General features: G+C 41.2%; 4 protein-coding genes across 4 annotated transcripts; all 4 read right to left on the bottom strand.

Moving 5' to 3' along the window:
* Window positions 1–101: 101 nt before the first annotated feature.
* LOC310663346 (olfactory receptor 1E16-like) lies at window positions 102–2,743 on the bottom strand. Its single transcript, XM_083411148.1, has 2 exons — window positions 2,627–2,743; window positions 102–1,248 (listed from the first exon to the last, which is right to left on the bottom strand). Exon 2 carries the CDS (start codon window positions 1,216–1,218, stop codon window positions 181–183), a length of 1,038 nt encoding a protein of 345 aa, XP_083267274.1. The 5' UTR covers window positions 1,219–1,248; window positions 2,627–2,743; the 3' UTR covers window positions 102–180.
* A 1,881-nt stretch (window positions 2,744–4,624) lies between these two features.
* On the bottom strand, window positions 4,625–5,578 carry LOC310662488 (olfactory receptor 1f45-like; the record flags this gene model as incomplete). The annotated part of the gene is made up of 1 exon (XM_083409421.1): window positions 4,625–5,578. One exon carries the CDS (start codon window positions 5,576–5,578, stop codon window positions 4,625–4,627), a length of 954 nt encoding a protein of 317 aa, XP_083265547.1.
* A 3,602-nt stretch (window positions 5,579–9,180) lies between these two features.
* On the bottom strand, window positions 9,181–12,122 carry LOC310663410 (olfactory receptor 2D3-like; the record flags this gene model as incomplete). Its single annotated transcript, XM_083411229.1, has 2 exons — window positions 12,103–12,122; window positions 9,181–10,129 (listed from the first exon to the last, which is right to left on the bottom strand). The coding sequence occupies exon 2, from the start codon at window positions 10,108–10,110 to the stop codon at window positions 9,181–9,183; it is 930 nt and encodes a 309-aa protein (XP_083267355.1). The 5' UTR covers window positions 10,111–10,129; window positions 12,103–12,122.
* Window positions 12,123–14,680: 2,558 nt separating this feature from the next.
* On the bottom strand, window positions 14,681–24,710 carry LOC310662487 (olfactory receptor 5V1-like; the record flags this gene model as incomplete). The annotated part of the gene is made up of 2 exons (XM_083409420.1): window positions 24,328–24,710; window positions 14,681–15,466 (listed from the first exon to the last, which is right to left on the bottom strand). Exons 1-2 carry the CDS (start codon window positions 24,493–24,495, stop codon window positions 14,681–14,683), a joined length of 954 nt encoding a protein of 317 aa, XP_083265546.1. The 5' UTR covers window positions 24,496–24,710.
* Between the last annotated feature and the right edge of the window lie 1,010 nt (window positions 24,711–25,720).

Below are 25,720 nucleotides of genomic sequence, written 5' to 3'. Positions count from 1 at the left end.
TGCCATCAACACAGGGCTAAGCAGCTACAGAGCAAGCAACTGACATGTCATTGCTAAGCTAAAAGTCATAGCACAAGAGTTGCTCAGAAATGTGAACCGAAAGCAAAAATTATCCCAACAACATTTTTGAGTACACCAAAAGGAATTCAACAACCAAATGGTGTGGCCGCCCAGATGAGGTCAGCAGCTATGCCTCAAAACTTCTGATTGACTTTTAAGCACTGAGGAAAGGGATGAATTCAGCCGGATCCTTGACAAATTCAGATGACTCCTTACAAAAAATAGCCATCTACTACAAACCATTCTTAGGGCTTTGTGAACATCTTTGTTTCTCAAGCTATAGATGAGGGGATTGATCAAGGGAGTTAGGATGGTGTAGAAAAGGGAGAATACTTTATTGAGATCTCTCAGAGTCGGGGTGGCTGGCAACATGTAGACGATTATTATTGTAGAATAAAAAATGCAAACTACAGTGAGATGAGAGGAGCAGGTCAAAAATGCTTTTTTCCTCCCAATAGCAGATGGGATCTTTAAGATGGTGGCAATGATGCAGACATAGGATATGAGAGTCAGCAGGAATGGGGTGATGGTGTACAATGCGCACAAGAGGAAAGCGAAGAGGTCGATCAGGCTTGTATCACTGCATGAGAGTTTTTCCATTGGGATCAAGTCACAAAAGTAATGGTCTATGACATTTGGACCACAGAAGGATATCTGGGCCATCAGATAGGCTACTATGCCATTGCCCAGCAAAGAACTAATACATGGCCCAGCCATGAGCTTAACACAGAGCTTTCCATGCATGATGGAGGCATAGTGTAAGGGTTTACAGATTGCCAGGTAGCGGTCATATGACATTGCTGCCAGGAGGTATGTTTCTATAGCTGCAAAGAAGCCAAAGAAAAATAGTTGGGCTATGCAGCCACTAACAGAAATGGTTCTCTCTCCAGTTATCAAATTGCTCAACATTTTGAGTAAGGTGACGGAGCTATAGCAAATCTCCAGGAATGACAAATTACTCAAGAAGTAGTACATGGGAGTTTGAAGGTGCTGATCAGCCACAACCAGCAAAATGATGAGGAAATTCCCTGCTAGCGTCAAAATATAAATCATGAGGAAGAGGGAGAAAAGCAAAGGCTGCAGCTCAGGCTGATCCCCATATCCCAAAAGGATGAATTCTTTGATTGCTGTCTGGTTTCCTTCTTCATTCCTCCACATTGTCTTTATCCAGCTGAGGTCAAGGCAGCCCTATAACATAATCAGAGCACTTTTAATACAGAGGTGCACACTGAGAGTGAAATCCATGGGTGGAGGGTAGGAATGGCGTGGAAATTTGATTCATTTCACATTCAATGCTAAATTTATCAAATTCACATTTTCTGGTATAATGTGATAATCAACACATAGCCATCCTCCCATACTATCCAAATTTTGTGATGTAGTTATCCAAACAGTGTTCACAAATATGCACGTGTTATGGGAAAGTGTGCAAAAAAAAATGTAGATTTGTGGAAGTACCATACAAAATTGCATTACAGTGGTACCTCGCAAGACGAATGGCTCGGAAGACAAAAAACTCGCAAGACGAAAGAGTTTTTCGTTTTCTGAGTTGCTTCGCAAGACGGATTTCCCTATGGGCTTGCTTTGCAAGACGAAAACGTCTTGCACCTTTTTTTAAACCATCGATGCATTCCTATGGGAAACCGTCAATACACAGTGGTGCTTCGCAAGACGAAAAAATTCACAAGACTAAAAAACTCGTAGAACGAATTAATTTCGTCTTGCGAGGCACCACTGTATATTGCTGGCCAGAATGTGTCTGTAAGAAATACACACAAAAATGCAGAACAACCTTCATGGGGATTTTTCTTAAGAAATACAGATTGCTGCAGATATGTGGTGAACTGAATGTGGAAAAAATAGAAGCTGAGAAAACCAAATTAGATAGATTCTTCCATCCTTAGCAGTGTCCAGCCACTCCTGCTTCCATCCAAATTTTGCCCCCCTCCCCTATGAATGTTGCTCCAATATCAGACAAAGCAAAAAGGAGGGCTTCTGGAGTCATGTTGAAAATGGATCAGGCTAAACTTTGGATCCAAAGTCCTCCTATTCCCCTGAGGTATAGGTGCACAAAATACAAACACATTGCCCTGGATGCAAATACAAGCTATCTCTACACATGTACAGGTGCTTGTGTGAAAGAGTGTACACTTGTTAATTTTGTACAGCTCATGTAGAAACCTGTGTACATGCAGATACCTGTATGTGTTTTCAGTTGTTGTTTACACACACCCATAAGTTGTATACTCAATGAATCTGTATCTGTACTCCCCAACACTCACATCAGAACTAGGAGGAAAGCACATCAAATCTTGGAACTGGTTTATGTATTTTCCTTACCATTGAAACCATTGGGGAGGAGAACATTTTATTAAAACAGCTCCCCCAAAGGGGAACAATGCCATGCACATGATCTTCCACCCTTTATAGAATTGCACCCAAAAATTAACAACAGGAGCCACATTCCACTTCTGCTATCTTTTCCAATATTCTTGGATTTTGGTTCTTAATGTTAGTCAGGGTTTTGAAAGATGATGAATATAAAGCGTGTGGATTTAGTACTTACCTTCCCTTATGTATCTGCATTCAGTGATTAGTACCAGGATCAGTACAGGTAGGAGAGGATTTCTCTGAATTTATGTTGAAAAACAACGAGCTGTAACTTCATTGTCTCAGCTGCAAAATGAGTGCCTCTGAAGAGGTTTCTTTCAATAGCTTAAAAGAAGCAAGTCTGGGGACGTGCTTCTGATTTTCTGGTTGTGTGGAAATCATTTATGATGCAACCAACCTTCTAAACCCAAAGGAAATCCTGATATTAATTCCTCCTCCATGAGATGGCAGTCACCTTTTTCCTGCACTCCAGAGTTTGATGCACTTTGGATCTCTATGTCTTTATCTACCTTTAAGTCTTAGGCTCAAATTGCCTTCTGCTCCTCCTAGCGGTTACTTCTCTTACTTGCATCTCATTAGCTGCTCCCTTTAAAATTCAGCTACTATGTACAGGTATTATAGCTGGGCATCAGTTTGTACTATGTAACCCAGGTAGGGCAGGAAGATGAGGATATTGTTGGTAGCTAGTATGGGAATAGAAGCAGCAAAAAATACAAATGGAGAGGGAGTCTTGTATTGGACAGGAGGTTCTGGGAGCAGAGAGAGGCTATTGTTTCTTTATTGTTGTTTAACAAATTTATATCCTGTCTTTCCAGAGAAACACATCCAAGACAAGCAAACACAAATAATCAATTTTAATAAAAGATATCATAATATAAAATATAAATATAATATATATATATACATACATACATATAATATAATATAATATAAAAGATCAATTTCAATAAAAGATGTAATAATATTAATAAAAAGTATCACATCCATGAATGCAGCAGCTTGATTTTAAAAAATCAATGAAGGGATAAAAGCTCATCACATGAATTAGAAACATGGTTAGCTTGTCATTCAAACAACAACAACAATGCTCACACCATAATGAACCCTAAAAACTCATTTATGTAAAACATCAATATGCAAGAGAAAAGATGGCAGATACTATCACTGAAGCTGATAAACTAGGACAACAACTTGGCAGATCAAATGTATTGTAGGTAAGAAAAGCCATTATATAACACTGGAAGGCCAAGTAGCAGAGGAAAGAATGAACTTCCCCAGGGAAGCTTGGACATAACTGAGAAGTCTCTCTGCCATATTCTCGTCCCAGTCCAAAGGAACTCAGAAGTTAGTAAGGCATGAAGCAGAGAACTTTGGAGGGTATATGGGCCACCTAAGTCATGGTTGTGTGCCACATATAGGAAAGAGGTAAGACACACACACACACACACACACACACACACACACACACACACACACCAGACTACAGAAGGAAGCTGCAGCAGTGGTTGATAGACCAGGTTGAGAACCACCTTTTCCTTCTTCTTGAGACTGATGACTTCCCATTCACTTTTATCTAATTGATCAATGAACCCCAAGTCACAGAACAGCTCAAGAAACTGCAGAATTGGAAACATCAGGAACACCAGTTCCTGAAAGAAAATGATCATGACAAAAAACATGGCCTTGTATCCAACATTTGTTCTGAAAAGAAATATATTAAAATGAATGAAGCTGACAGACTTACATCCATTAATTTCAGTGGATCTATCCAACTTGGTTGGATTCAGCCCATTAAAAAGACTGCAAAAGATGGGAGTACATATAGACAAACAGGGATATGACTTGAGTGTGCATTTCTGTGATAAAGAAAATATTTTTTAAAAAACACAACCCTTGAATAAAACTAACAGCAAACCTAGATCTGATGTTTATTACATAATTTGCTTTTGTTGAGTAGTTGATTATTCTTTAACAAATAGCTAGCCACAGGGGAAAATGGAGAACAGAAGATCAGGACTATAGGATGATGTGATCCTAATTATAATTCACACACACACACACACACACACACACACTATTCACAGTAAGAAGAAAGTTCCCACTGGAGCCAGGGTTCTGCATACATGAGTACTTTGACTAGCTGATAAACTTAATGGAAAGGAAAGAGTTCAGATCATGCCTTGCAAAAGATGTTCAGTTTCTTCCAAACTCGTCTTAGGGCTTTGTGAACTTCTTGGTTTCTCAAGCTGTAGATGAGAGGATTGACCAAAGGATTCAAGATGGTATAGAAAATGGAGAAGACTTTATTCAGACCTCTTAGAGTTGGGGAGTCTGGCAACATGTAGACAATGATTAAAGTGCCATAAAATATGCAAACCACAATTAGATGAGAGGAGCAGGTGGAGAAGGCCTTTTTCCTTCCAGTGGTGGATGGGATCTTTAGGATGGTGACAATGATGCAAACATAGGATGTGAGAGTCAATAAGAATGGGGCAACATTAAAATCGAAATTAAAGAAAAGGGCGGTGATTTCAACCATGCTTGTGTCACTGCAGGACAGTTTTACAATCGGGATGAAGTCACAAAAGTAATGATCTATGACATTGGGACCACAGAAGGATAGCTGAGCCATCATGATGATCACAATGAAGTTCGCCAGCAAAGAATTAATCCATGTTGCAGCCATGAGGTGAACACAGAACCTTCTACGCATAATGGTGCTGTAGTGTAAAGGTCTACATATAGCCAGATAGCGGTCATAGGACATTGCTGCCAGGAGATATGTTTCTATACCAGCACACAAACCAAAGAAATAAAATTGGGCTATGCACCCACGAACAGAAATGGTTCTCTCTCCAATTATCAAATTGGCCAACATTTTGGGTAAGATAATCAAGCTGTAGCAAGTCTCCATGCCGGATAAATTTCCCAGGAAGAAGTACATGGGAGTGTGAAGTTGCTGATCAGCCACAATGAGCAAAACAATCAGGAGGTTCCCAGTTAGTGACATAATAAAAACAATCAGGAAGAGGACAAAAAGAAGAGGCTGCAGTTCAGGGAGATTCCCAAATCCCAAGAGAATGAATTCTACTGTGGCTGTCTGGTTTTCTTCTTCTCTATCCAACATGGGTCTTGTGTCAAACAAATGAGACATCAACTATAAAATATAATCTGAAATACAGACATTTTAATGTAGAAGAACCATGAATTATATTTTGTGCATGCAATTTTCTTGTAAACGCAACAGGGATGTCAGTCAAATCCATCAAAAGTGAACAATGAAATGAATTTATTTCAGTCTGTTTGATCCCTAGAATGGCACAGATGGTTGCTAGAAATGTTTTTTTTCCCCTATTTTTCTCCAGCATAAAGTTGTTTGGTTGGTTTGACATGAGCCCATTACCCCCAAATAGATATGTACATTATTTTGAATTTTTTGTTATTTACATATCCTTTGATGTATAATAACTGCTTTCCCAAATTCACAACAGAGGCCATGCTGCCACTCTCGCATCTTCTCCTAGGGTGGGTTCATTGCTTATGTGCTGGCAGAGGCAAGCAATGGGATTGGCTAGGGGTGGCCATTAGCAATGCTAGAGTGAACTAGGAAATGTTGTGCCTGTTCAGTTACCCCCACCCCAAGCTAATCACAATGATTCTAGGCAGTGTTCCTCCTCTACCTCAGAGAGTCTGTTGTGGAAAGAAACACCCATCCACCCTACAGGATGTGCAGAGGGAGAGCTGTGAGCCACAGAGATAAAGAGTTCTGAACTTTGTGTGCAGCAGCTAGCAGGAGGCAGAAGCAGATAGTGGAATTGAAGCAATTGCATTGTAGTTAGGAGTTGACGGAATGGAAGGGGGAAGAGTTTGTGCAGGTGGGAGGACACCACCCCATTTTGCCCTAATGACTGGCATCCATGGCCAGTCCTTCTTGACAGCCTCCTTTACCCTTTCTTTCTGATTCAAGTGTGTGCTTAAACCCTGATGATGCTTTTTGCTTCTAGACCGCTACATCGTTGCCCAAAATAAAATGTGACCTTTAGAATGAAAAAGTTTCCCTACTCCTGGTCTAGATCAAATCCAATATAACAAAAGCATCATGAATGCAACCAAAAGATATACATTTAGTTTTTATTATGAGTCTGCATTATTCAAGCTCTCAATAGGACAACATGAAATATTTTGCCAAAAATGAGCTCCGCTTTTCTAAATTCGGAGGAGGAAGGTCAATTGGACTGAGATATGAAAACATATTAGACTCCATATTTGCTACTGAGATTCATCCAAATATCCTTGAATTAATGAACTGATGTGTCCCAAAGACATATAAGAGTTTTAAAAATGGCATCACTCTGCAGAGAATAGCAGTGTTTGATAACTTGCCAGAGTGGTGCATACTCTAGTTATCTCCCGCTTGGACTACTGCAATGCGCTCTATGTGCGGCTACCTTTGAAGGTAACTCGGAAACTGCAATTAATTGAGAATGTGGCAGCTAGAGTGGTGATTGGGAGTGGCCACTGAGACCATATAACACCGGTCCTGAAAAATTTTCATTGGCTCCCAGTACGTTTCCTAGCACAATTCAAAGTGTTGGTACTGACCTTAAAGCCCTAAATGGCCTCGGTCCTGTATACCTGAAGGAGCATCTCCACCACCATCATCCACTGAGGTCCAGCACTGAAGGCCTTCTGGCGGTTCCCTCACTGAGAGAATTGAGGTTACAGGGAACCAGGCAGAGAGCCTTCTCAGTAGTGGTGCCTGCCCTGTGGAACGCCCTCCCAGCAGATGTCAAGGCAATAAACAACTATTTTATTTTTAAAAGACAACTGAAGGTAGCCCTGTTTAGGGAAGTTTTTAATGTCTGATGCTGTGTTGTTTTAAATATTCGGTTGGAAGCCGCCCACAGTGGCTGTTGAAACCCAGCCAAACGGGCAGGGTATAAATAATAAATTATTATAATATTAATATTCTTACCTGCAGCAAATCTTTGTTATATTCAAGGATATCCTAAGTGTCTGTAGCATCATTTGTCCAGATTCATGCTAAAAAACTGAAGTCTTCTGAGCTATGAAGAAAGAGTGATCTTGAAACAGCTCTACATAAGCATTTAAAAGAAATGATCCTGGGAGAGTTGCTGCTGATTAATAATGCAGCGAGCCTCCTATACCCAAGAGAGGTGCCTACATTACTTCTTTCTCCATATTCTCTGTTGTACAATAGGGCGGTTCATAAAAAAACTTTTAAAAGAACAATGCCTGCTCCAAAGGTCTTACTACATTAGGGATTATATAGCTATATCTGAAATTTCATGCATATCAGTTAATATCTTGACCCTCCTCCACGAAAAAAACTGTTTACTTTGCTGTTTTCCTATGTTGTGAAGGTTGAAATTTCAATTCAGTGGAGAGGGTCAAGATATTAACTGGTATGCATGAAAATTTCAGATGTAGCTATATAATCCCTAGTGTAGTAGGATAAGACCTTTGGAGCAGGCATTTTTTAAAAAAAAAAAAAGTTTTTTTTGTGAACCGCCCTATTGTACAAAGCATCAATCATCTTCAGCTAACACACATGGAAGTCCAGAGAGTCCCATTCACAGACAGTATAATATTTTGCGGCTACCACGTTTCTCCTGGGCAAACATTTAAAATTCCACAGCAGCTGGACAACCAGCCTCAAAAGTCAGCAATGGGGGAGGGACACGCATGTGGAAATATCACAGGTTACTGTGTTTCATTTATTTCGCACTCCTAAATATTTTCTCTTGCTTTTTTTGTTATTAACTATATAAATTTCCATCGTTCCCCCCCCCCAACTTCCTAGTAAGCCTGATTTATTTTGTCTTTTTAAATTGGTTCTCCAATTTTCTGGCATGGAAAAATGAGCATAGCTTGTGTCCAACAGAGCTTGCGTTCAATAATGAGAATAATCGTGTTCCATTTACTTCCCCCTTTGTTGTGAGGTGATTTGGGAGTGGCTCCCCCCCCCCCAGTTGTAAAGTACATACAGCTGCAGGAGGAAGTTGGAAGAGTGACACTCTTTCCCACTTCCTGTTTTAGCTTTATTTGCTTTTCAGTTCTCATGTTAATTCTACTACAGTCGTACCTTGGTTGACAAAAGCCTTAACAGTCAAACATTTTGGCTCCTGAATGCCACAAACCCAGAAGTGAGTGTTCCAGTTTGCAAATGTTCTTTCGGAAGCTGAACATCTGGCAGAGATTCTGCGGGTTCCAGTTGGCTGCAGGAAGCTCCTGCAGCCAATCAGAAGCTGTGCCTCAGAAGTCAAACATTTTGGAAGTCCAATGGACTTCTGGAGCAGATTCCATTTGGCTTCCAAAGTATGACTGTATATCCAACTTTGACCCAGATCCTTTAAAAAAAAAAGCACAACAGGGGAAGGGTGGAGAAGTGACCAATGTGGGTGCCACCCACAATACTTGCTAAGAAATGTAAGTATGCACACAAGTCTAAAAAAAAGTTTGAGACCGATGCATTATCCCCCCCCCCCCCCCGCCCAGGAAATGATACAGATTGGTCCCAGAGATATAAGCAAACAAATGGAAAGTGGCAACAGGAGCAAAAAAGAGGAAGTGAGTCAATTGGGGGGGGGGGACACTACTGAAAGTATCTTACCCAAGGGTCCCCTAAAACCCAGACTCGGTGCTATCACTAGAGGGAGACAATATCTGAGTATTGACAGAATCAATTTATTGTTTCAGTGATACAGCCTAAGAATCCAGTGTTTTCCTCAGGATTCTCATCACTGCCCCCTTCACTTCCTTGTTCCTGAGGCTGTAGATAATGGGGTTGAGCATAGGGGTAATGACAGAGTAGAACAGGGAGATCATCTTGTCCTGATTGGCTGAGTGGGTGGATTTGGGCCTCATGTACATGAAAATGGCTGCCCCATAAAAAAGGGAGACAACTATGAGGTGTGAAGCACAGGTGGAGAACGTCTTCAGGCGCCCAGCTGCTGAGCTCATGCGCAAAATGGTTCCCACAATGCGGGTGTAGGACACAAAGACTAGGGAGAGGGGGATAATGAGGACCATTACAGCCACAGCAAAGATGACCATTTCATTCATATAAGTGTCAGAACAGGACAACTTGAGCACCTGAGGGGCCTCACAGAAGAAATGGTCAATACGGTTGGACTTGCAGAAGGGCACATGAAAGGTATACACTGTGAGGACCACTGATTGGAGGAAACCACAGACCCATGAAGCAGCCGTCATCTTAGCACATGCTCCCTGCCCCATCACCAGCATGTAGTTTAGGGGGTTGCAGATAGCCACATAGCGGTCATAGGCCATGACAGCCAGAAGAAAGCATTCAGTCACACCAAAGGCAAAAAAGGCGTAGTTCTGGGTAGCACAGGCCAGAAGTGAGATTGTCTGGGTTTGGCTCAAGAAATGGACTAGCAGCTGTGGAACCGTGCTGGAGATGTAGCAAATGTCAATGGCTGCAAGGTTCCGGAGAAAATAGTACATGGGTGTGGCCAACCGGGAGTCAATGCTAGTGACGCCAATGATGAGGCTGTTCCCTGATAGTGTGACCACATAGATGGACAGAAAGAGTATGAAGAGAAGGATCCGGCTATGTGAGACACTCGAGAATCCCAGTAGGATGAAATCCTTAACAACTGTTCCATTTGCCATGTCTGATATGACTCCAGTGCTATTGGGAAGAGGAGAGAATTTCATTTATTGATTTATATTCTTGTTAAAATATAAACAAAACATCAGATCACCATAACCTTTGCAAACACAGCACGCAAGTACAATTTTGAAAGGTTGACAAAGCACATAATATGGATAATTACAAGGAGCGTTTGTTTGTTTTTCCATTGTCCACTTGGGGACATTTTGAAGATTAGAATATATAAACCCATGCCTTTAAAAAGAGAGAGAATATTATGGAGGCTTATCAGCACTTCTTCTAAAACTTCCTTGGTGAAAAGCCAGTGTTGTACAGTGGTTAGAGCAGACCTCCCTGACCTGGTTTCATGAAGAGGATTTGGACTGCAATTCCCATCAGCCCCAGCCAATACAGTGCTCCAGTTGGAGTGGGTTTAGAACATGATGCTTACGCTGTGGATACCTGGATTTAAATTCCCACTCAATTCTAAAGTTCAGCAGATGACTTTAAAATGGGAAATGGGAGACCTCCCAGCAGAAAGAAAAAACACTGCATGGGTGATTTATATACCTGATTGGGAACTGTTACACTTTTCCTAAGTGCCTGGAAGTCTGCCCCTTTTTTCTTCTTGTGACTAGTGACTTCCCATACGCTGTTATCTTAGTGTGCCACTTAGTGTGCCACACAGGAGCTCAAGAAACAGCAGAAATGGAAGGCCAGTTCTTGGAGGGAAATGATTAAGACAAAAGTTATTGGCTTGTATCCATCAGTTCTATTCAGAGTAAACCCATGGAAAGCTATGAATATGACTAACTGAGGTCCAATAATTTCAATGGTTCTGTTCTGAGTAGAACTGCATCTAACTGATTCAGCACATGAAGAAGACCAGAAAATATGGTGGTACACAGCCCGCCCAAACTTCCCTTCTTGGGGCTTCCAATTATGCCACCCCACCCTGGGCAAACCTGGAGACCATCACCATACCTCAATTCTATTCCTGAATTCGTTCACGGGCAGAATTTATGTTTAATCATGGATTTTTAAAAAAACACCTCTAATTATAATCCCCCTACCATTCACTGTGAGAGGAAAGATCACAGTGGACCCAGGTTTTTGCAGACATGGATACCTGAACTACCTGATAAACTTAAATAATTTTGTACATGAGCTCCAATTGTAACTGTGCAGTGAATTTTGAATTAGGTTAGTCAATTTTGTTCCCCACATTAGGAATGAAGCTATGGAATGTGATTGTTCTGAAGGTTACTAATTAGTTCAAATATGAAAGACCTGCAGTTGAAATCAGAAATTGAAAGTGCAGGCATCCTGAGCTTGTCCCCTAGGCAAGGAGAAGGGCACTTGTATCTACAACAAACTGTTGCAGTGTGGAATTCTCCTGTTCCATGTTCTACCCTGCCATGCCATGCTTCATTTCAGGATACTCAATTCTGTCCCCATGGTTTCCCATTCACCATCACCAACAGGCAGTCAGCATTCTAAGCCACTGAATGAGTCCAGTCAAATATAAGGAGAGGTTATCTTTGTTTTCAAATGATTCAGCCTTATTATTAGGTTAAAGTACATTCCAAGGTGGCATAGGATAAAATCAGTGGCTTGGAGAGCAGACCCTGGGAAACCATGGACTTGGTTATGCCCATTCCAATGGATCTACTGAGGGAATGACTTAGTTGGATATATTTCAATATTAGTGGGACTTCATTCCCATATAAATCATTGGGTTTTAGTTAAATCATGACTGCGTTTAAGAGCTGAATGTTCATGATAAATCTTCATCATTCATGCTCTCTATATGATGATGTGCCATATTTTGTCAAAAAAATAATCTCAACCTCTTTCATTGAGAGAAAAAGGGAGGAGAGCAACACAGTAAACTACATTAGCTTGAGAGCATAGACTGCACTTTTTTTTTTTACTGACAGTCAATTTAAAGTCAAAGGGGGCATTGGAAGATGGTACAATGCTGCCAAGAATAGCAGTGTTCTAGAACTTACCTGTAGTAAGTCACTGTCACAATCACAGATGTCCCAGGATTCATTAGCACCATTTCTCGAAATCCTTTATAAAGAAACTGACATCTTCTCACCTATGGTGAATGTGTGTTCATAAAATAGCTTCTCATAAGCACTTAAAGGAAATGATCCTGGGAGAGTGGCTGCTAATTTGCTGGCTTTCTGAACTATATGAATGATGCAACCAGCCTCCTAAACCCAAGAGAGATACCTAGGTTATTTACCGTTCCATGGGATTTCTACATTGCCCAAAGCCTAGTACTTCTAAGGGCTAGGCTTTAAATCTCCAGGTAATTAATTCTGGTAGTTCAAAATGTCTGATTTATACAGAGATTATAATGTATGAACTGGGGAGAATATTGCAAAAAGGATCCCTCAGAGATGGGTGTGTCCCCAGCTTAATATAGAGGCCCCAATTGGAGCACAGTGCTCCTTGAGGAGAAGCATCTCACACTGGAGTTTACACCACTAGACCCGCAACCAACTACTGTCACTGCCACTTCCACTTGTACCTTTTGTCTCCCTTCCAGAAATGGGGGGAAATGTATTTTGGGGGAAAGTATAGCAAGTGGCAAATGGAATATATTTTTCCTATTAAACTGTGTAAATGGGCCACACAATAGCGTTTCACCTCCAACCCTAAACAAGATTTGACTGGATATCCAAATACATAAAATGGTTTTAGTTAGAAATATTCATGTATGGGATCTTAATATTTATACTGAGCGGAATATGTTTTTGGCATTATTATTGTTTCTTACCTAGGCATGGATAGACCCCCTGAACTCTGGTCCATCCCTGTTTTCAGAGGGATGGGACTAAGAAAAATATATCTGCCACCAGTGTTTACATGGGGCAGCCATGTTTTCACCACACAATTCCCCCTGAGAGTGACATAATGTCATCAAATCTCATCGCTCTCAGGGTGATTGCTCTATGAGTAAGTGTGTGACAGCAAGGACCACCATGTGATGGCTGCCCAGATAGATCTGTGGACAGATAGATATTCTTATTTAAAAGTGTTAAAGGGGAAATGGGTTAAGGATGAAGGCAGTGAGAAAACCACTGAGCCACCTGGTAAAGTCATCCACTATTCCACAGATTCTGAATGACCTATTGATCTGTTCCATATTGTGATCCATCCTGTTTGGATCAACTGTGTCTCCTTTGAATCTGAGAAAGGTTGATTCCTCCTCCATCCCTCTTCTTATCTGCTCCTACCTATTAGAATTATTATAATGTTTTGAGAGGGGTTGTTTTAAAGCTCAGATAAATGTTTTTAAATGTATTGTCATGTAGTTTGGGAAGAAAGTCAACACATTGGGAAGAAACTGGGAAAGAAAGCCACGCAATGTACATTATGAGAGCATACAGTGTAGGAAAGTGGTGGGGAACTTCATGTCTAGGAGCCAAATGGGTCCCTCCAAGTTTCTCTGCTTGGATCTTGGGATTCCCCAAATACCACACCACCTCATTGGCCACACACCTCTCTTTCCAGGCCACCTTCCTCCCACTGACCCTGCTTAGAAACCTCAGTGAGTGTTTTCAGATGACTGGAATGTGTCCTTGAGCTCTGATAATCCTGTTTGTTTTCATGGATGAAGCAAAAAGAGGTCTGTGTCTGTCAGGATGCTGTCATCCTGGTTGCCCAGGAAAGTATAAAGACAAGGAAAAGTTTCTTACAGTCCTTTTTTATTAAAAAAAATCTACAGAGAGAGGCTATAGAACCCAGACTCTGGGATAATGCCATTGTTCCGAGTGAATCTCCACACACACCCCGTCTCTCCCACTTCCTCATTTGTCATCATTATCTCCTCCTTTACAGGTGCCGCTAAGTGCCCTCAGTCTTTGACCTCTTTGCTTTCCTACTTTTAAGGCTCGCCATGTTCTGGAAGATGGTGGGTCTAGAATTTTTTCTAATGACAACATGTTGGTCAGTTATTATTTCTCAGCTTTCCCATCTACCTTTGAGCTGTAACCTCCTGCAAACCCCTGTTGTAACTCTATACTGTCTTCCTCTTCCAGTGTGTAGAAATAAACCTACTGAGGAAAATAAAAATTTATATTGATTGCTTGGCCCATTTTTACTACTACCCTTCCCCAGAATGAACTCTGCTCAGAAGGAAAGAGGCCATCAGTCTGAAAATGTTCCCCACTCCTGACATAAAGAAAACATGCAATTGCATTAGTTGTAATAAACTAAGACACATTTCTTAAGGACATAGATTTTTATTTTTATTTTTTAAAAAATCCAAAATTATTTTTCTGAGCAGTCCCAACAGACAGTCAAGATGCAGAAGTAAGCAGCTTTCTTGACCAAAGTGCTTCAGAGATTTTAGTGGGAGAATCTATTTTACCACATGAATTATCTTTATTATTTATACCACCCATGATGGACTGGTATGGAAATGCTTAATAAATATTTTACATCATAATCCCCCCACACCAACTAAGTGAGCCTTATTGCTGAAACTACTCCAGAGATCTGCATCTAAGCAGAGAAGTATGTGGGGAATATTACCAATAAATAAATGGTGCTGTGAAATTTGCAGCCCATCTTCTAAATTCCTGTATGAATTGCAAATTTCATAGAACCCTTTTTAAGGGCCTCCTTGACATCATTATTTCTTAAGCTATATACGATGGGGTTGAGAAGGGGAGTCAATATGGTGTACAGGAGAGAAAAAACTTTGTTCAAGTCTCTCAGGATGCTTGTCTTGGGTACAATGTAGACTATAATCAGTGTCCCATAGAAAACTGTCACCATTATCAGGTGAGAGGAGCAAGTAGAGAAAACCTTCTGCCTGCTGGAACGCGAAGAGATCTTCAGGATGGAGGTGATGATGCAAACATAGGATGCCAGGGTCAACAGGAAAGGAGGAAAGGCACACAGTGATGACAATATTAAAATTGAGGTGTCTATTGTATGTGTATTACTGCATGACAAGTCAATGACTGGGCCAATATCACAAAAGAAGTGGTCAATCTCATTAGGGCCACAAAAGACTAACTGGGACATGAGAGATGTGGTTATGGTGGCAGCTAAGCCCCCACTCACCCAGGAACCAGCAGCCAGTTGAAGACACAATCTGTCTGTCATTTGGATAGCATAATGCAATGGCTTGCATATGGCTAAGTAACGATCAAAGGACATTGCGGCTAGGAGGAAGCACTCCGTAGTAACAAGTATGCCAAAAATGTAAAACTGTGTGACACAAGCAGTGAATGAAATGGACCTGTCCCCTGTAAAGAGACTATAGAGCATCCTGGGCAGGATGGTGGAGCTGTAGAAGGTCTCCAAGCAAGACAAGTTCCCTAGGAAGTAATACATGGGTGTGTGAAGGTGCTGGGCAGACACAACAAGAAAAACGATGATGAGGTTCCCAGAGATGGTCACAATGTAAATCGCCAAAAACAGCAACAGGAGAACAGTTTGCAGATTCTGACCCCCCTCAAACCCCAGGAGAATGAATTCTGTGATCATGGTTTGATTTGCCCCATTTTGCACTTGCCAGGAGATCATGTAGATAAGATTTGCACACTGGAAAACAAGAATGGAAGGATTTAATTTACAGCAGTGTTGAAGCAATCTTTGTAATATGTAATTCTAGGTTTGGAGTGTGAATTTTACAATGGTGAGGTGTTTGAACACCATTCACTTTCTGCTAGCCAGATTTATCACCTAAATTCTGTAATCATGACATGACTGCTCCATTTTGCACTTGCCAGCACGAAATGTAGATAAGATCTGAACACTGGAAAACAAAAAAAGAAAGGAGAAAAAGGGTCGAACTAAACTGAAAGCGTATTTGAAAGAAACTAGAAAATGTATAGGTGTGGCTCTCACAATGTGAATTTGTAACTGGATATTTTTAGCCACACACTTGGCAGCAGCTGCTGCTGCTCTTGCTGCTTCTTCTCCTCTCTCTCTGTCTCTCTCTCTCTGTTGTTCCTCTCCTAGCAGAGGGGGGGGGGGTTTGGGGGGGTAGTAAGAGGGGCACATAAGGGACGCGGGTGGCGCTGTGGGTTAAACCACAGAGCCTAGGACTTGCTGATCAGAAGGTTGACGGTTCGATTCCCTGCGACGGGGTGAGCTCCAGTTGCTCGGTCCCAGCTCCTGCCAACCTAGCAGTTCGAAAGCACGTCAAAGTGCAAGTAGATAAATAGGTACCGCTCCAGCGGGGAGGTAAACGGCATTTCTGCGCTGCTCTGGTTCGCCAGAAGCGGCTTAGTCATGCCGGCCACATGACCCGGAAGCTGTACGCTGGCTCCCTCAGCCAGCAAAGCGAGATGAGTGCCACAACCCCAGAGTCGGTCACGACTGGACCTAATGGTCAGGGGTCCCTTTACCTTTACCTTTAAGAGGGGCACATATCATCTAGACCACAGGATTACTCAAGACTTTGAGATTGTATTGCAGGGCAGATCTCAGTGGTTTTATTAAATTCTGAAGCTGAATTGATTTTGCACAGCAATATCAAAATACCAAAAAGCAACATCAATAAGCAATATCAGAAATATCCAGTGGTGATAAAATGTGGACCTTGTCTTTTCCCATTCTGTAAATATGTGAGAAAGGTTGCCTTACCTTTAAACGTGTCTACTGTAGAATGAGCAGTGTTGTGGATTCTCTCCGCAGCAATATCAGCGCCTGAAGGTTCAAAACATCCTTTGACATCTTCAATTCCAGTACCTGTCTTCAGGCTGATACTAACAACAATGCAGGGAATCAATCTGAACACTTCTAGATCATGATGTCCCAAAGGCATCGCTCTTATTTGCCATTGATCCTAGAGGGGTGCTTAGCACTCCTCTTTGGGTTATTTACTCCTTTTATCCTGGAGGAATGTGTAATCTCCCTTGACATTTGTTCACAGCAAGAATGTCAACTACTTTAAACTGCCAGAAAATTAATTCTACTTTGAGCATGCAGTAAAATTTAAGGTCAGGCAGAGCCATCAAAATAATATTGTTTTCCTTTTGTTTTGCTACTGTGATTAACTGTACAGGAAGAAACTAGTTGAAGTTCATGGGGCATGAACTAGTCAAGCCAAAACACTTTCAACTTCCATTTGCTTCCAGAGGGAGAGCTAGGCACTTGCTAGCATTGCTCCCACTGAAAAAGAAAGAGGCTGGGAACTATTTAACTTGGACTGCTTTGTCTATATATTAGTAACAGGCAGTCCTGGACTACACACACTGAGGGAATGATTCAGTCCCACAGAAGCACTGTTGCAAGGTATGCATCTGAACCCATATGTGTGTCCACCACTTACATGTGTTCTATGCATATTCCTGAGAGGATTCGAAACTTTTGCCATAGTCAATATGTGCATGTCTTATGAATGTATCTCTACTGTTAACCCATATACCTAATAAAAATGTTCACAAACAAGAGCATTAAAGAAGAATTGGTTTATGACATGAAATGAAAGACAGAGTATACAGATGCTCTTTCAGACAGCAAGGTTACAGGTGGACAGCGGTATATATCCAGTGGTACCTCGGGTTACAGACACTTCAGGTTACAGACGCTTCAGGTTACAGACTCCACTAACCCAGAAATAGTACCTTGAATTAAGAACTTTGCTTCAGGATGAGAACACAAATCGCACGGTGGCGGCATAGAGGCAGCAGGAGGCCCCATTAGTTAAAGTGGTACCTCGGGTTAAGAATGGTTTCATGTTAAGAACAGACCTCCAGAAAGAATTAAGTTCTTAACCCGAGGTACCACTGTACCTTAGATTTGAAGGGTAAAAGAGATTCTCTTGAACTGTGAAAACAACCATTTGCCATAGACACATACTAATCAGAAAGAGAAAAGGAGTTAATATACCTGATCTAGCTGTAAGTAGGTGATTGAGTCAGGGATAGAAGATGTGTGCCTTCTGTTTGAAAATTAAGATTTGCCCTTAAAATCTTATATCACCGTGACTACAGTGTGTGTCACTCATTCCTTGGTCCATATTCTAGCAAAGCTAAAGAGTTCAACCTTGAGATCAGAGAGTGAAAAAGGAGTTCTAGTGGAGCTCTGAGCTTCCCAACAATTGAAAATCTGGGGCAAGAACACTATTTTGAACCCATGTAAATCTCGGAAAAGGAGGTGGAGCTTCCTGGTTGAGTTAATATTGTAGTATCATCATTCCTTGGAACCATTGCTTCTTTCTTGCAAGTTCCTGTCTGTTTACCACTTTGTTTACTCTGGTTGAAGTTGAAGGGACATGGTCCTAGTTAGAAATGACTAATTGGTTATCTGTGTTTTTCTTGAATAATGAATTTATTAATATAAGACGATTTCATCATCTAGGCAGAATTCTATTCCTTTTTACATGACGTGATGATTAAACTTGGTTGGAAAGTAACACAGGATCAGGGTGCTGACCTTTAATTTAATATTAAGAGTTCCAGATATTTGCTTGTACTTTCCGGGATATGTATAAAGCAAGGTCTGTTACCAGGGTCAAAGACGGCCCATTAAGGGGCATATTTCATATTCAGGTAATGCCAACTGCACTGATGCCCTGCTCCTCAGTTATAATCCAGATTCACCCAGCATTACAGCACTATTGAGGATCATGACACAGGACAGGTGCAATCCTGCTTCTTTGAAGTCTCTCAGCCCCACTCACCTCACAGAGTGTTTGTTGTGAGGGAGGAAGGGAAAGGAGAATGTGAGCCGCTTTGAGACTCCTGAAGGGGAGTGAAAGGCGGGATATCAAATCCAAACTCTTCTTCTTCTTCTTCTTCTTCTTCTACCTCTTCCCCATCCCCGTTTCTGTGCCTAACAGTAAGTTGGGAGAGGTTTTCAGATAATGTTTTTGGCATGTGGCCAAGGTGTGAAGAGAAAGTGGACCCCCCCTGAGCTGACAGACCCACCCTATCAGGTTCCTAGAGCTCAGTAGGCATAGGCTCACCACCCTGCTTCGATTAGTGGTATTAGTACTACTACACCTGCTTTTGAATTATGGTGCTGGAGGAGACTCTTGAGAGTCCCATGGACTGCAAGAAGATCAAACCTATCCATTCTGAAGGAAATCGGCCTGGAAGGACAGATCCTGAAACTTAGGCTCCAATACTTTGCCCACCTCATGAGAAGGGAAGACTCCCTGGGAAAAACCCTGGTGTTGGGAAAGATTGAGGGCACAAGGAGAAGGGGACGACAGAGGACAAGATGGTTGGACACTGTTCTCGAAGCTACCAGTTTGACAAAACTGCGGGAGGCAGTGGAAGGCAAGAGTGCCTGGCGTGCTCTGGTCCAGGGGGTCACGAAAAGTCACACACTACTAAACGACTAAACAACAAGAACTACTACACCACATCATACTCATTTCTGATTTGTATGAACTCATTTGTTTATTGTGGCAGCCCCTGCACTTTAGAACTCCCTGTCTGTTGAGATCAAGCAGGTGCTTTCTGTGTACTCCTTTCAGTACCTGTTAAAAACATTCTTATTTAGACAAGCCTACCCAGATGCTTAGAAAATTGAGATCATTTGAATCTGTTTTAGTATTTTTATTTTTGTGTGTTTAAGGTTGCCAATTTTTCTCAAGTTTATTGTTTGATTATTTTTGGAATCTGCTTTGAAGTTTTTAATAATCAAGTGGCATATACATTTTATGAAATAAAAAAATTAAAAGAAATAATTGAGATACTTAATTGTGCAGGTCCCTGATATGCATATATAATAGCTCCTTTCAGATGTGGCACTGAATGCATGGACATCATGGAGTCATGGTTGGTAGGGATATTCCTCAGGACCAACGGCCCAACAGGTTGGGAATTTATCCTTGCCCTGGCAACAATATTGGTCAGTTGGTCCCGCACTAAGGCAATGCTCTCTAATTCCTGCCACCATTGGCCAATTTGGTGGCAGGAGGACGATCAGAGAGGAGACCCAGGGTCCACCCACAAAGCGTCCTTAATCATGCATCAGTGAAATGGGTGCCTTCATTTGTACGAGGAATTAAAGGGAGCGAAAACCAATGTGAGAACATGTTTTCCTCTGCTGCAGACTATAGGGACAAAACAATGTAAGATTCAGTGGTACCTCGGGTTAAGTACTTAATTCGTTCTGGAGGTCCGTTCTTAACCTGAAACTGTTCTTAACCTGAAGCACCACTTTAGCTAATGGGGCCTCCTGCTGCTGCTGCTGCAGCACCACCGCTGTGCGATTTCTGTTCTCATCCTGAAGCAAAACCCGAGGTACTATTTCTGGGTTAGTGGAGTCTGTAACCTGAAGCATATGTAACCCGAGGTACCACTGTAATGGAGTAATTAAACCACCCTCATCAAGGGTTTCATAAGCTGGGCCAACTCATTCCCTCCCTAAATTTTCCCCAAAGGATTATCATGCTGAGATGGAAAGAAGATAAAGTCCCAACCAGAGACGAATGACTGAAAAAGATGATGGACTATGCCAAAATGGCGAAAATGACTGAGGAAATTGGAAACCAGGAAGAAAGAAACTTTAATAAGGAATAGGAGAAATTTACAAATCATCTAAGAAAATATTGTAAACAACAAAAAACTTTGGCAGGATTTGAGTAACACTTGTAATGTACTATAAACTAAGATGAAAATGGATTATTTTAAGAAAAATGGGGGAAATATATGATGCAGTTGAAAAAGAATGGAAATGGAAACCATGGAAGGCTGGAGGGAAGTCCAAGGATTTAGGGAATCCTAAATGTCGATGATCATGTCCATTGTTTGAATTTAAATGTGTACTGTAAAGCTGGATTAAAAAGTATTTTAAAAAGCCTCTAAAGGTCATCATCCTTATGAAAACTTTGAACCTACCCTGAGCCCCATTGATACCCCCCTCCTGTATGTGTATGGCTGATTTGCTTACATTAGCAACAACACTTACCACCTGAGCATTGGATATGGAAGGAATGACATAGCACTCATCACAACACTGCTTATTAAAATGATTGCTTGCCACAAAGGCTGCTCCATTGCAGCAAATGGGGCACTGCCCCACCAACCTCATTCTTCCTTCAACCAGCCCCCAACTGCCTGCCTTCTTGCACCTAGTCCAGGGGATGGCACTGCTTATGGCAGCTTCCTTCTCCTTATTATCAGTCTTCCCAGTTGTAGAACATAACATGGAGGCGGATGGGGACCAAAGCAGAATTGACTAGCTCTGCTCATCATTGGCTTTGGCTCCACCTCCTGTTGGGATCTCTTCCCCATGAGTTCCAAAAGTCCTTGATCTCCAATAATCCCTTTTGTGTTCATGGATGAAGCAAAGCAAGTTCTGTGTGTAAAATTTAACCTACTGCAGAAAGTAAAAAAAAGCATTGATTGCTTGGCCCACTTTTTCTACTGCCCTTCCCCAGACTGAAGTTTACTCAGAAAGAGAGTGGCCATCAAGCGGATAACGTTTCCCACCCCTGACACAAAGAAAGCATGCAATTGCATTAGTTGTAATAAACTAAGACACATTTCTTAAGGACCTAGATTTTGATAAAAAATGTATCCAAAAGACAGCCCATTAGGGGGCATATTTAATATTCAGGTAATTCCAACTACACTGATGCCCTTATTGCTTTTCCAAATATTTTATTAAACAGACAAACAAACATAGATCTCAGCTGTATTGATCCAATCTTAGTAACATTGTTAAGTGACTTCCTCAAATCCCCCTGCCTGAGTTTCAGTGTATATCATTGTAACAGTTTTCCAAAACCAATTTCCTCATAAAATAAACTTAATCACTTAACATCTTTCTTTCTTTTCATTTTAACTTTAAACATATTATTCTCTAACATCACGTATTTAAATCCTAAGCCTATCTCATATTTTGCAAGTTTTTCCAATTACATTATCTTAGCGTATTTAAGTAAATAGTCTTTGAATTTCATCCATTCCTCCTGGTACTCCTCCTCCTTCTGGTTGCGGACTCTTCCAGCCAGGGGGACAAGCTCTGAAAAGTCCATAATCTTCATTGATCCACAGTTATAATCCAGATTCACACCCAGCATTACAGCACTATTGAGGATTATGACACAAGACAGGTGTGATCCTACTTCCACCTCTTCCCCATCCCCGCTTCTGTGCCTAACAGTAAGTTGGGAGATGGGAATTTAAAGAGGGTCTCAGATAATGTTTTTGGCATGTGGCCAAGGTGTGAAGAGAAAGTGGACCCCCCTGAGCTGACAGACCCAGCCTATCATCTGGTCCAGAAACGGGTCCCTAGAACTCAGTAGGCATAAGCTCACCACAATGCTTTGATTAGTGGAATTAGTACACCAAGAAAGAACTAAACAACTGTTCCATTTCCCATGTCTGACATGACTCCAGTGCTATTGGGAAGAGGAGAGAATTTCATTTATTGGTTTATATTCTTGTTAAAATATCAACAAAACATCAGATCATCATAACCTTTGCAAACACAGCACACAAGTACAATCTTGAAAGGTTGACAAAGCACATAATATGGATAATTACAAGGAGCGTTTGTTTCTTTTTGCATTGTCCACTTGGAGACATTTTGAAGATTAGAATATATAAACCCATGCCTTTAAAACGAGAGAGAATATTACAGAGACTCATCAGCACTTCTTCTAAAAATTCCTTGGTGAAAAGCCAGTGTTGTACAGTGGTTAGAGCAGACCTCCCTGACCTGGTTCCATGAAGAGGATTTGGACTGCAATTCCCATCAGCCCCAGCCAATACAGTGCTCCAGTTGGAGTGGGTTTAGAACATGATGCTTACGCTGTGGATACCTGGATTTAAATTCCCACTCACTTCTAAAGTTCAGCAAATGACTTTAAAATGGGAAATGGGAGACCTCCCAGCAGAAAGAAAAAAACACTGCATGGGTGATTTATATACCTGATGGGAAACTGTTACACTTTTCCTAAGTGCCTGGAAGTCTGCCCCTTTTTTCTTCTTGTGACTAGTGACTTCCCATACACTGTTATCTAAGTGTGCCACTTACCCCAAGAAACAGCAGAAATGGAAGGTCAGTTCTTGGAGGGAAATGATTAAGACAAAAGTTATTGCCTTGTATCCATCAGTTCTATTCAGAGTAAACCCATGGAAAGCTGTGAATATGACTAACTGAGGTCCAATAATTTCAATGGTTCTGTTCTGAGTAGAACTGCCTCTAACTGATTCAGCACATGAAGAAGACCAGAAAATATGGTGGTACACAGCCTTCCAATCTTCCCTGTGCTTTCAATCCTTGGGGCTTCCAATTATGCCACCCCACCCTGGGCAAACCTGGAGACCATCACCATACCTCAATTCTATTCCTGAATTCGTTCACGGGCAGAATTGAAGGTAAAAAAAAATCCACCTCTAATCCCCCTAACATTCACTGTGAGTGGAAAGATCACAGTGGACCCAGGCTTTTGCAGACACGGATACTTGAACTACCTGATAAACTTAAAGAAGATAGAAGAGTTCAAATCACTCATTGGAAAAAGAAATTGTCAGTTTCTTCCAAATTCGTCTTAGGGCTCTGTGAACTTCTTGGTTTCTCAAGCTGTAGATGAGAGGGTTGAGCAAAGGAGTCAAGACTGTATAGAAAATGGAGAAGACTTTATTGAGGTCTCTCAGGATCGGGGTGTCCGGCAGCATGTAGACAATGATTAAATCACTATAAAATAGGCAGACAACAATTAAATGAGAGGAGCAGGTTGAAAAGGCCTTTTTCCTTCCAGTGGTGGATGGGATCTTTAAGATGGTGGTGATGATGCAAGCGTAAGACGTGAGAGTCAATAGAAACGGGATGACGACAAAAATGAAATTAAAGAAAAGGACGAGGAATTCAATCATGCTTGTGTCACTGCATGACTTTTTTTCCAATGGGAAATAATCACATAAGTAATGATCTATGACACGGGGTTCGCAGAAGGATAGTTGAACCATGAAAATCAGCACAATGCTATTAGCCATCAAACCATTTACCCATGCTCCTGCCATGAGCTGAAAACATAGTTTTCTATGCATAATAGTGGCATAGAGCAAAGGACTGCATATTGCCAGGTAGCGGTCATAGGACATTACTGCCAAGAGAAAAGTTTCTATCGCTACACAGCAGCCAAAAAAATAAAACTGGGCTATGCATCCACTAACAGAAATGTAACCGACACCAGTTAGTAAATCGGCCAACATTTTGGGCACGATGATTGAGCTATAGCAAGTCTCCAGGCAAGACAAATTCCCCAGGAAGAAGTACATGGGGGTGTGCAGGTGCTGATCTGCCCAAACCAGGAAAAAGATCAACAGGTTCCCAGCTGTTGTCGCAATATAAACCATCAGGAAGAGCAAGAAAAGAAAAGGCTGTAGCTCAGGGAGATTCCCAAATCCCAAGAGGATGAATTCCGTGATGACTGTTTGGTTTCCTTCTTTTATTTCCAACATTGTCTTTTTATCCAACAAATGTCACACCAACTTTAAAATCTAACCGGGAGGACATACGTTTTAGTGTAGGAGAAATATCAAGAACATTTTGTACATGAGCTCCTATTGTAACTGTGCAGTGTATTTTGAGTTAGGTTAGTCAATTTTGTTCCCCACACTAGGAATGAAGCTATGGAATGTGATTGGTCTGAAGGTCACAACTTAGTTTAAATATGAAAGACCTGCAGTTGAAATCAGAAATTGAAAGTGCAGGCATCCTGAGTTTGTTCCCTAGGCAAGGAGAAGGGCATTTATATCTACAACAAACTGTTGCAGTGTGGAATTCTCCTGTTCCGTGTTCTACCCAGCCATGCCATGCCTCGTTTCAGGATACTGAATTCCCTCCCCATGGTTTCCCATTCACCATCACCAACAGGCAGTCAGCATTCTAAGGCCACTGAAGGAGTCCGGTCAAATATAAGGAGAGAATATATTTATTTACCCTTATTATCAGGTTAAGGTACATTCCAAGGTGTCATAGAATGAAGTCAGTGACTTCGAACTAAATTTAAGGATTATATTCTGTCCTCTCAGAGCAGACCCAGGGAAACCATGGACTTGGTTGTGCCCATTCCAACGGCTCTACTGAGGGAATGATTTAGTTGGATATATTTCAATATTACTGGGACTTCATTCCCATATAAATCATTGGGTCTTAGTTAAATCATGATTGCATTTTTCATGGATTTCAAAGAGCAACTTAGTCTAGAATAGATACAATCCATTATGATGAAAAAAATAACATTAAAGAGCTGGATGTTCATGATAAATCATCATTCATGCACTCTATATGATGACATGATATATTTTTTCAAAAAATAAGCTCAGCCTCTTTAATTGGGATAAAAAGGGAGGAGAGCAACACAGTAAACTACATTAGCTTGAGAGCATAGTCTTCACTTTTTTTTTTTTACTGACAGTCAATTTAAAAATCATTGAATTAATGAATTTGTTTGCCTTAAAGTCAAAGGGGGCCTTGAAAGATGGTACAATGCTGCCAAGAATAGCAGTGTTCTAGAACTTACCTGTAGTAAGTCACTGTCACAATCACAGATGTCCCAGGATTCATTAGCACCATTTCTCCAAATCCTTTATAAAGAAACTGACATCTTCTCACCTATGGTGAATGAATATTCGTAATATAGCTTCCCATAAGCACTTAAAGGAAATGATCCTGGGAGAGTGG

Source organism: Podarcis tiliguerta (genome assembly GCF_965153285.1).
Source record: "Podarcis tiliguerta genome assembly, chromosome: 13".
In the NCBI taxonomy this organism is placed as follows: Eukaryota; Metazoa; Chordata; class Lepidosauria; order Squamata; family Lacertidae; genus Podarcis; species Podarcis tiliguerta.
Note: the sequence above shows the minus strand (reverse complement) of the source record. Positions and strands in the feature narration are given on the sequence as shown.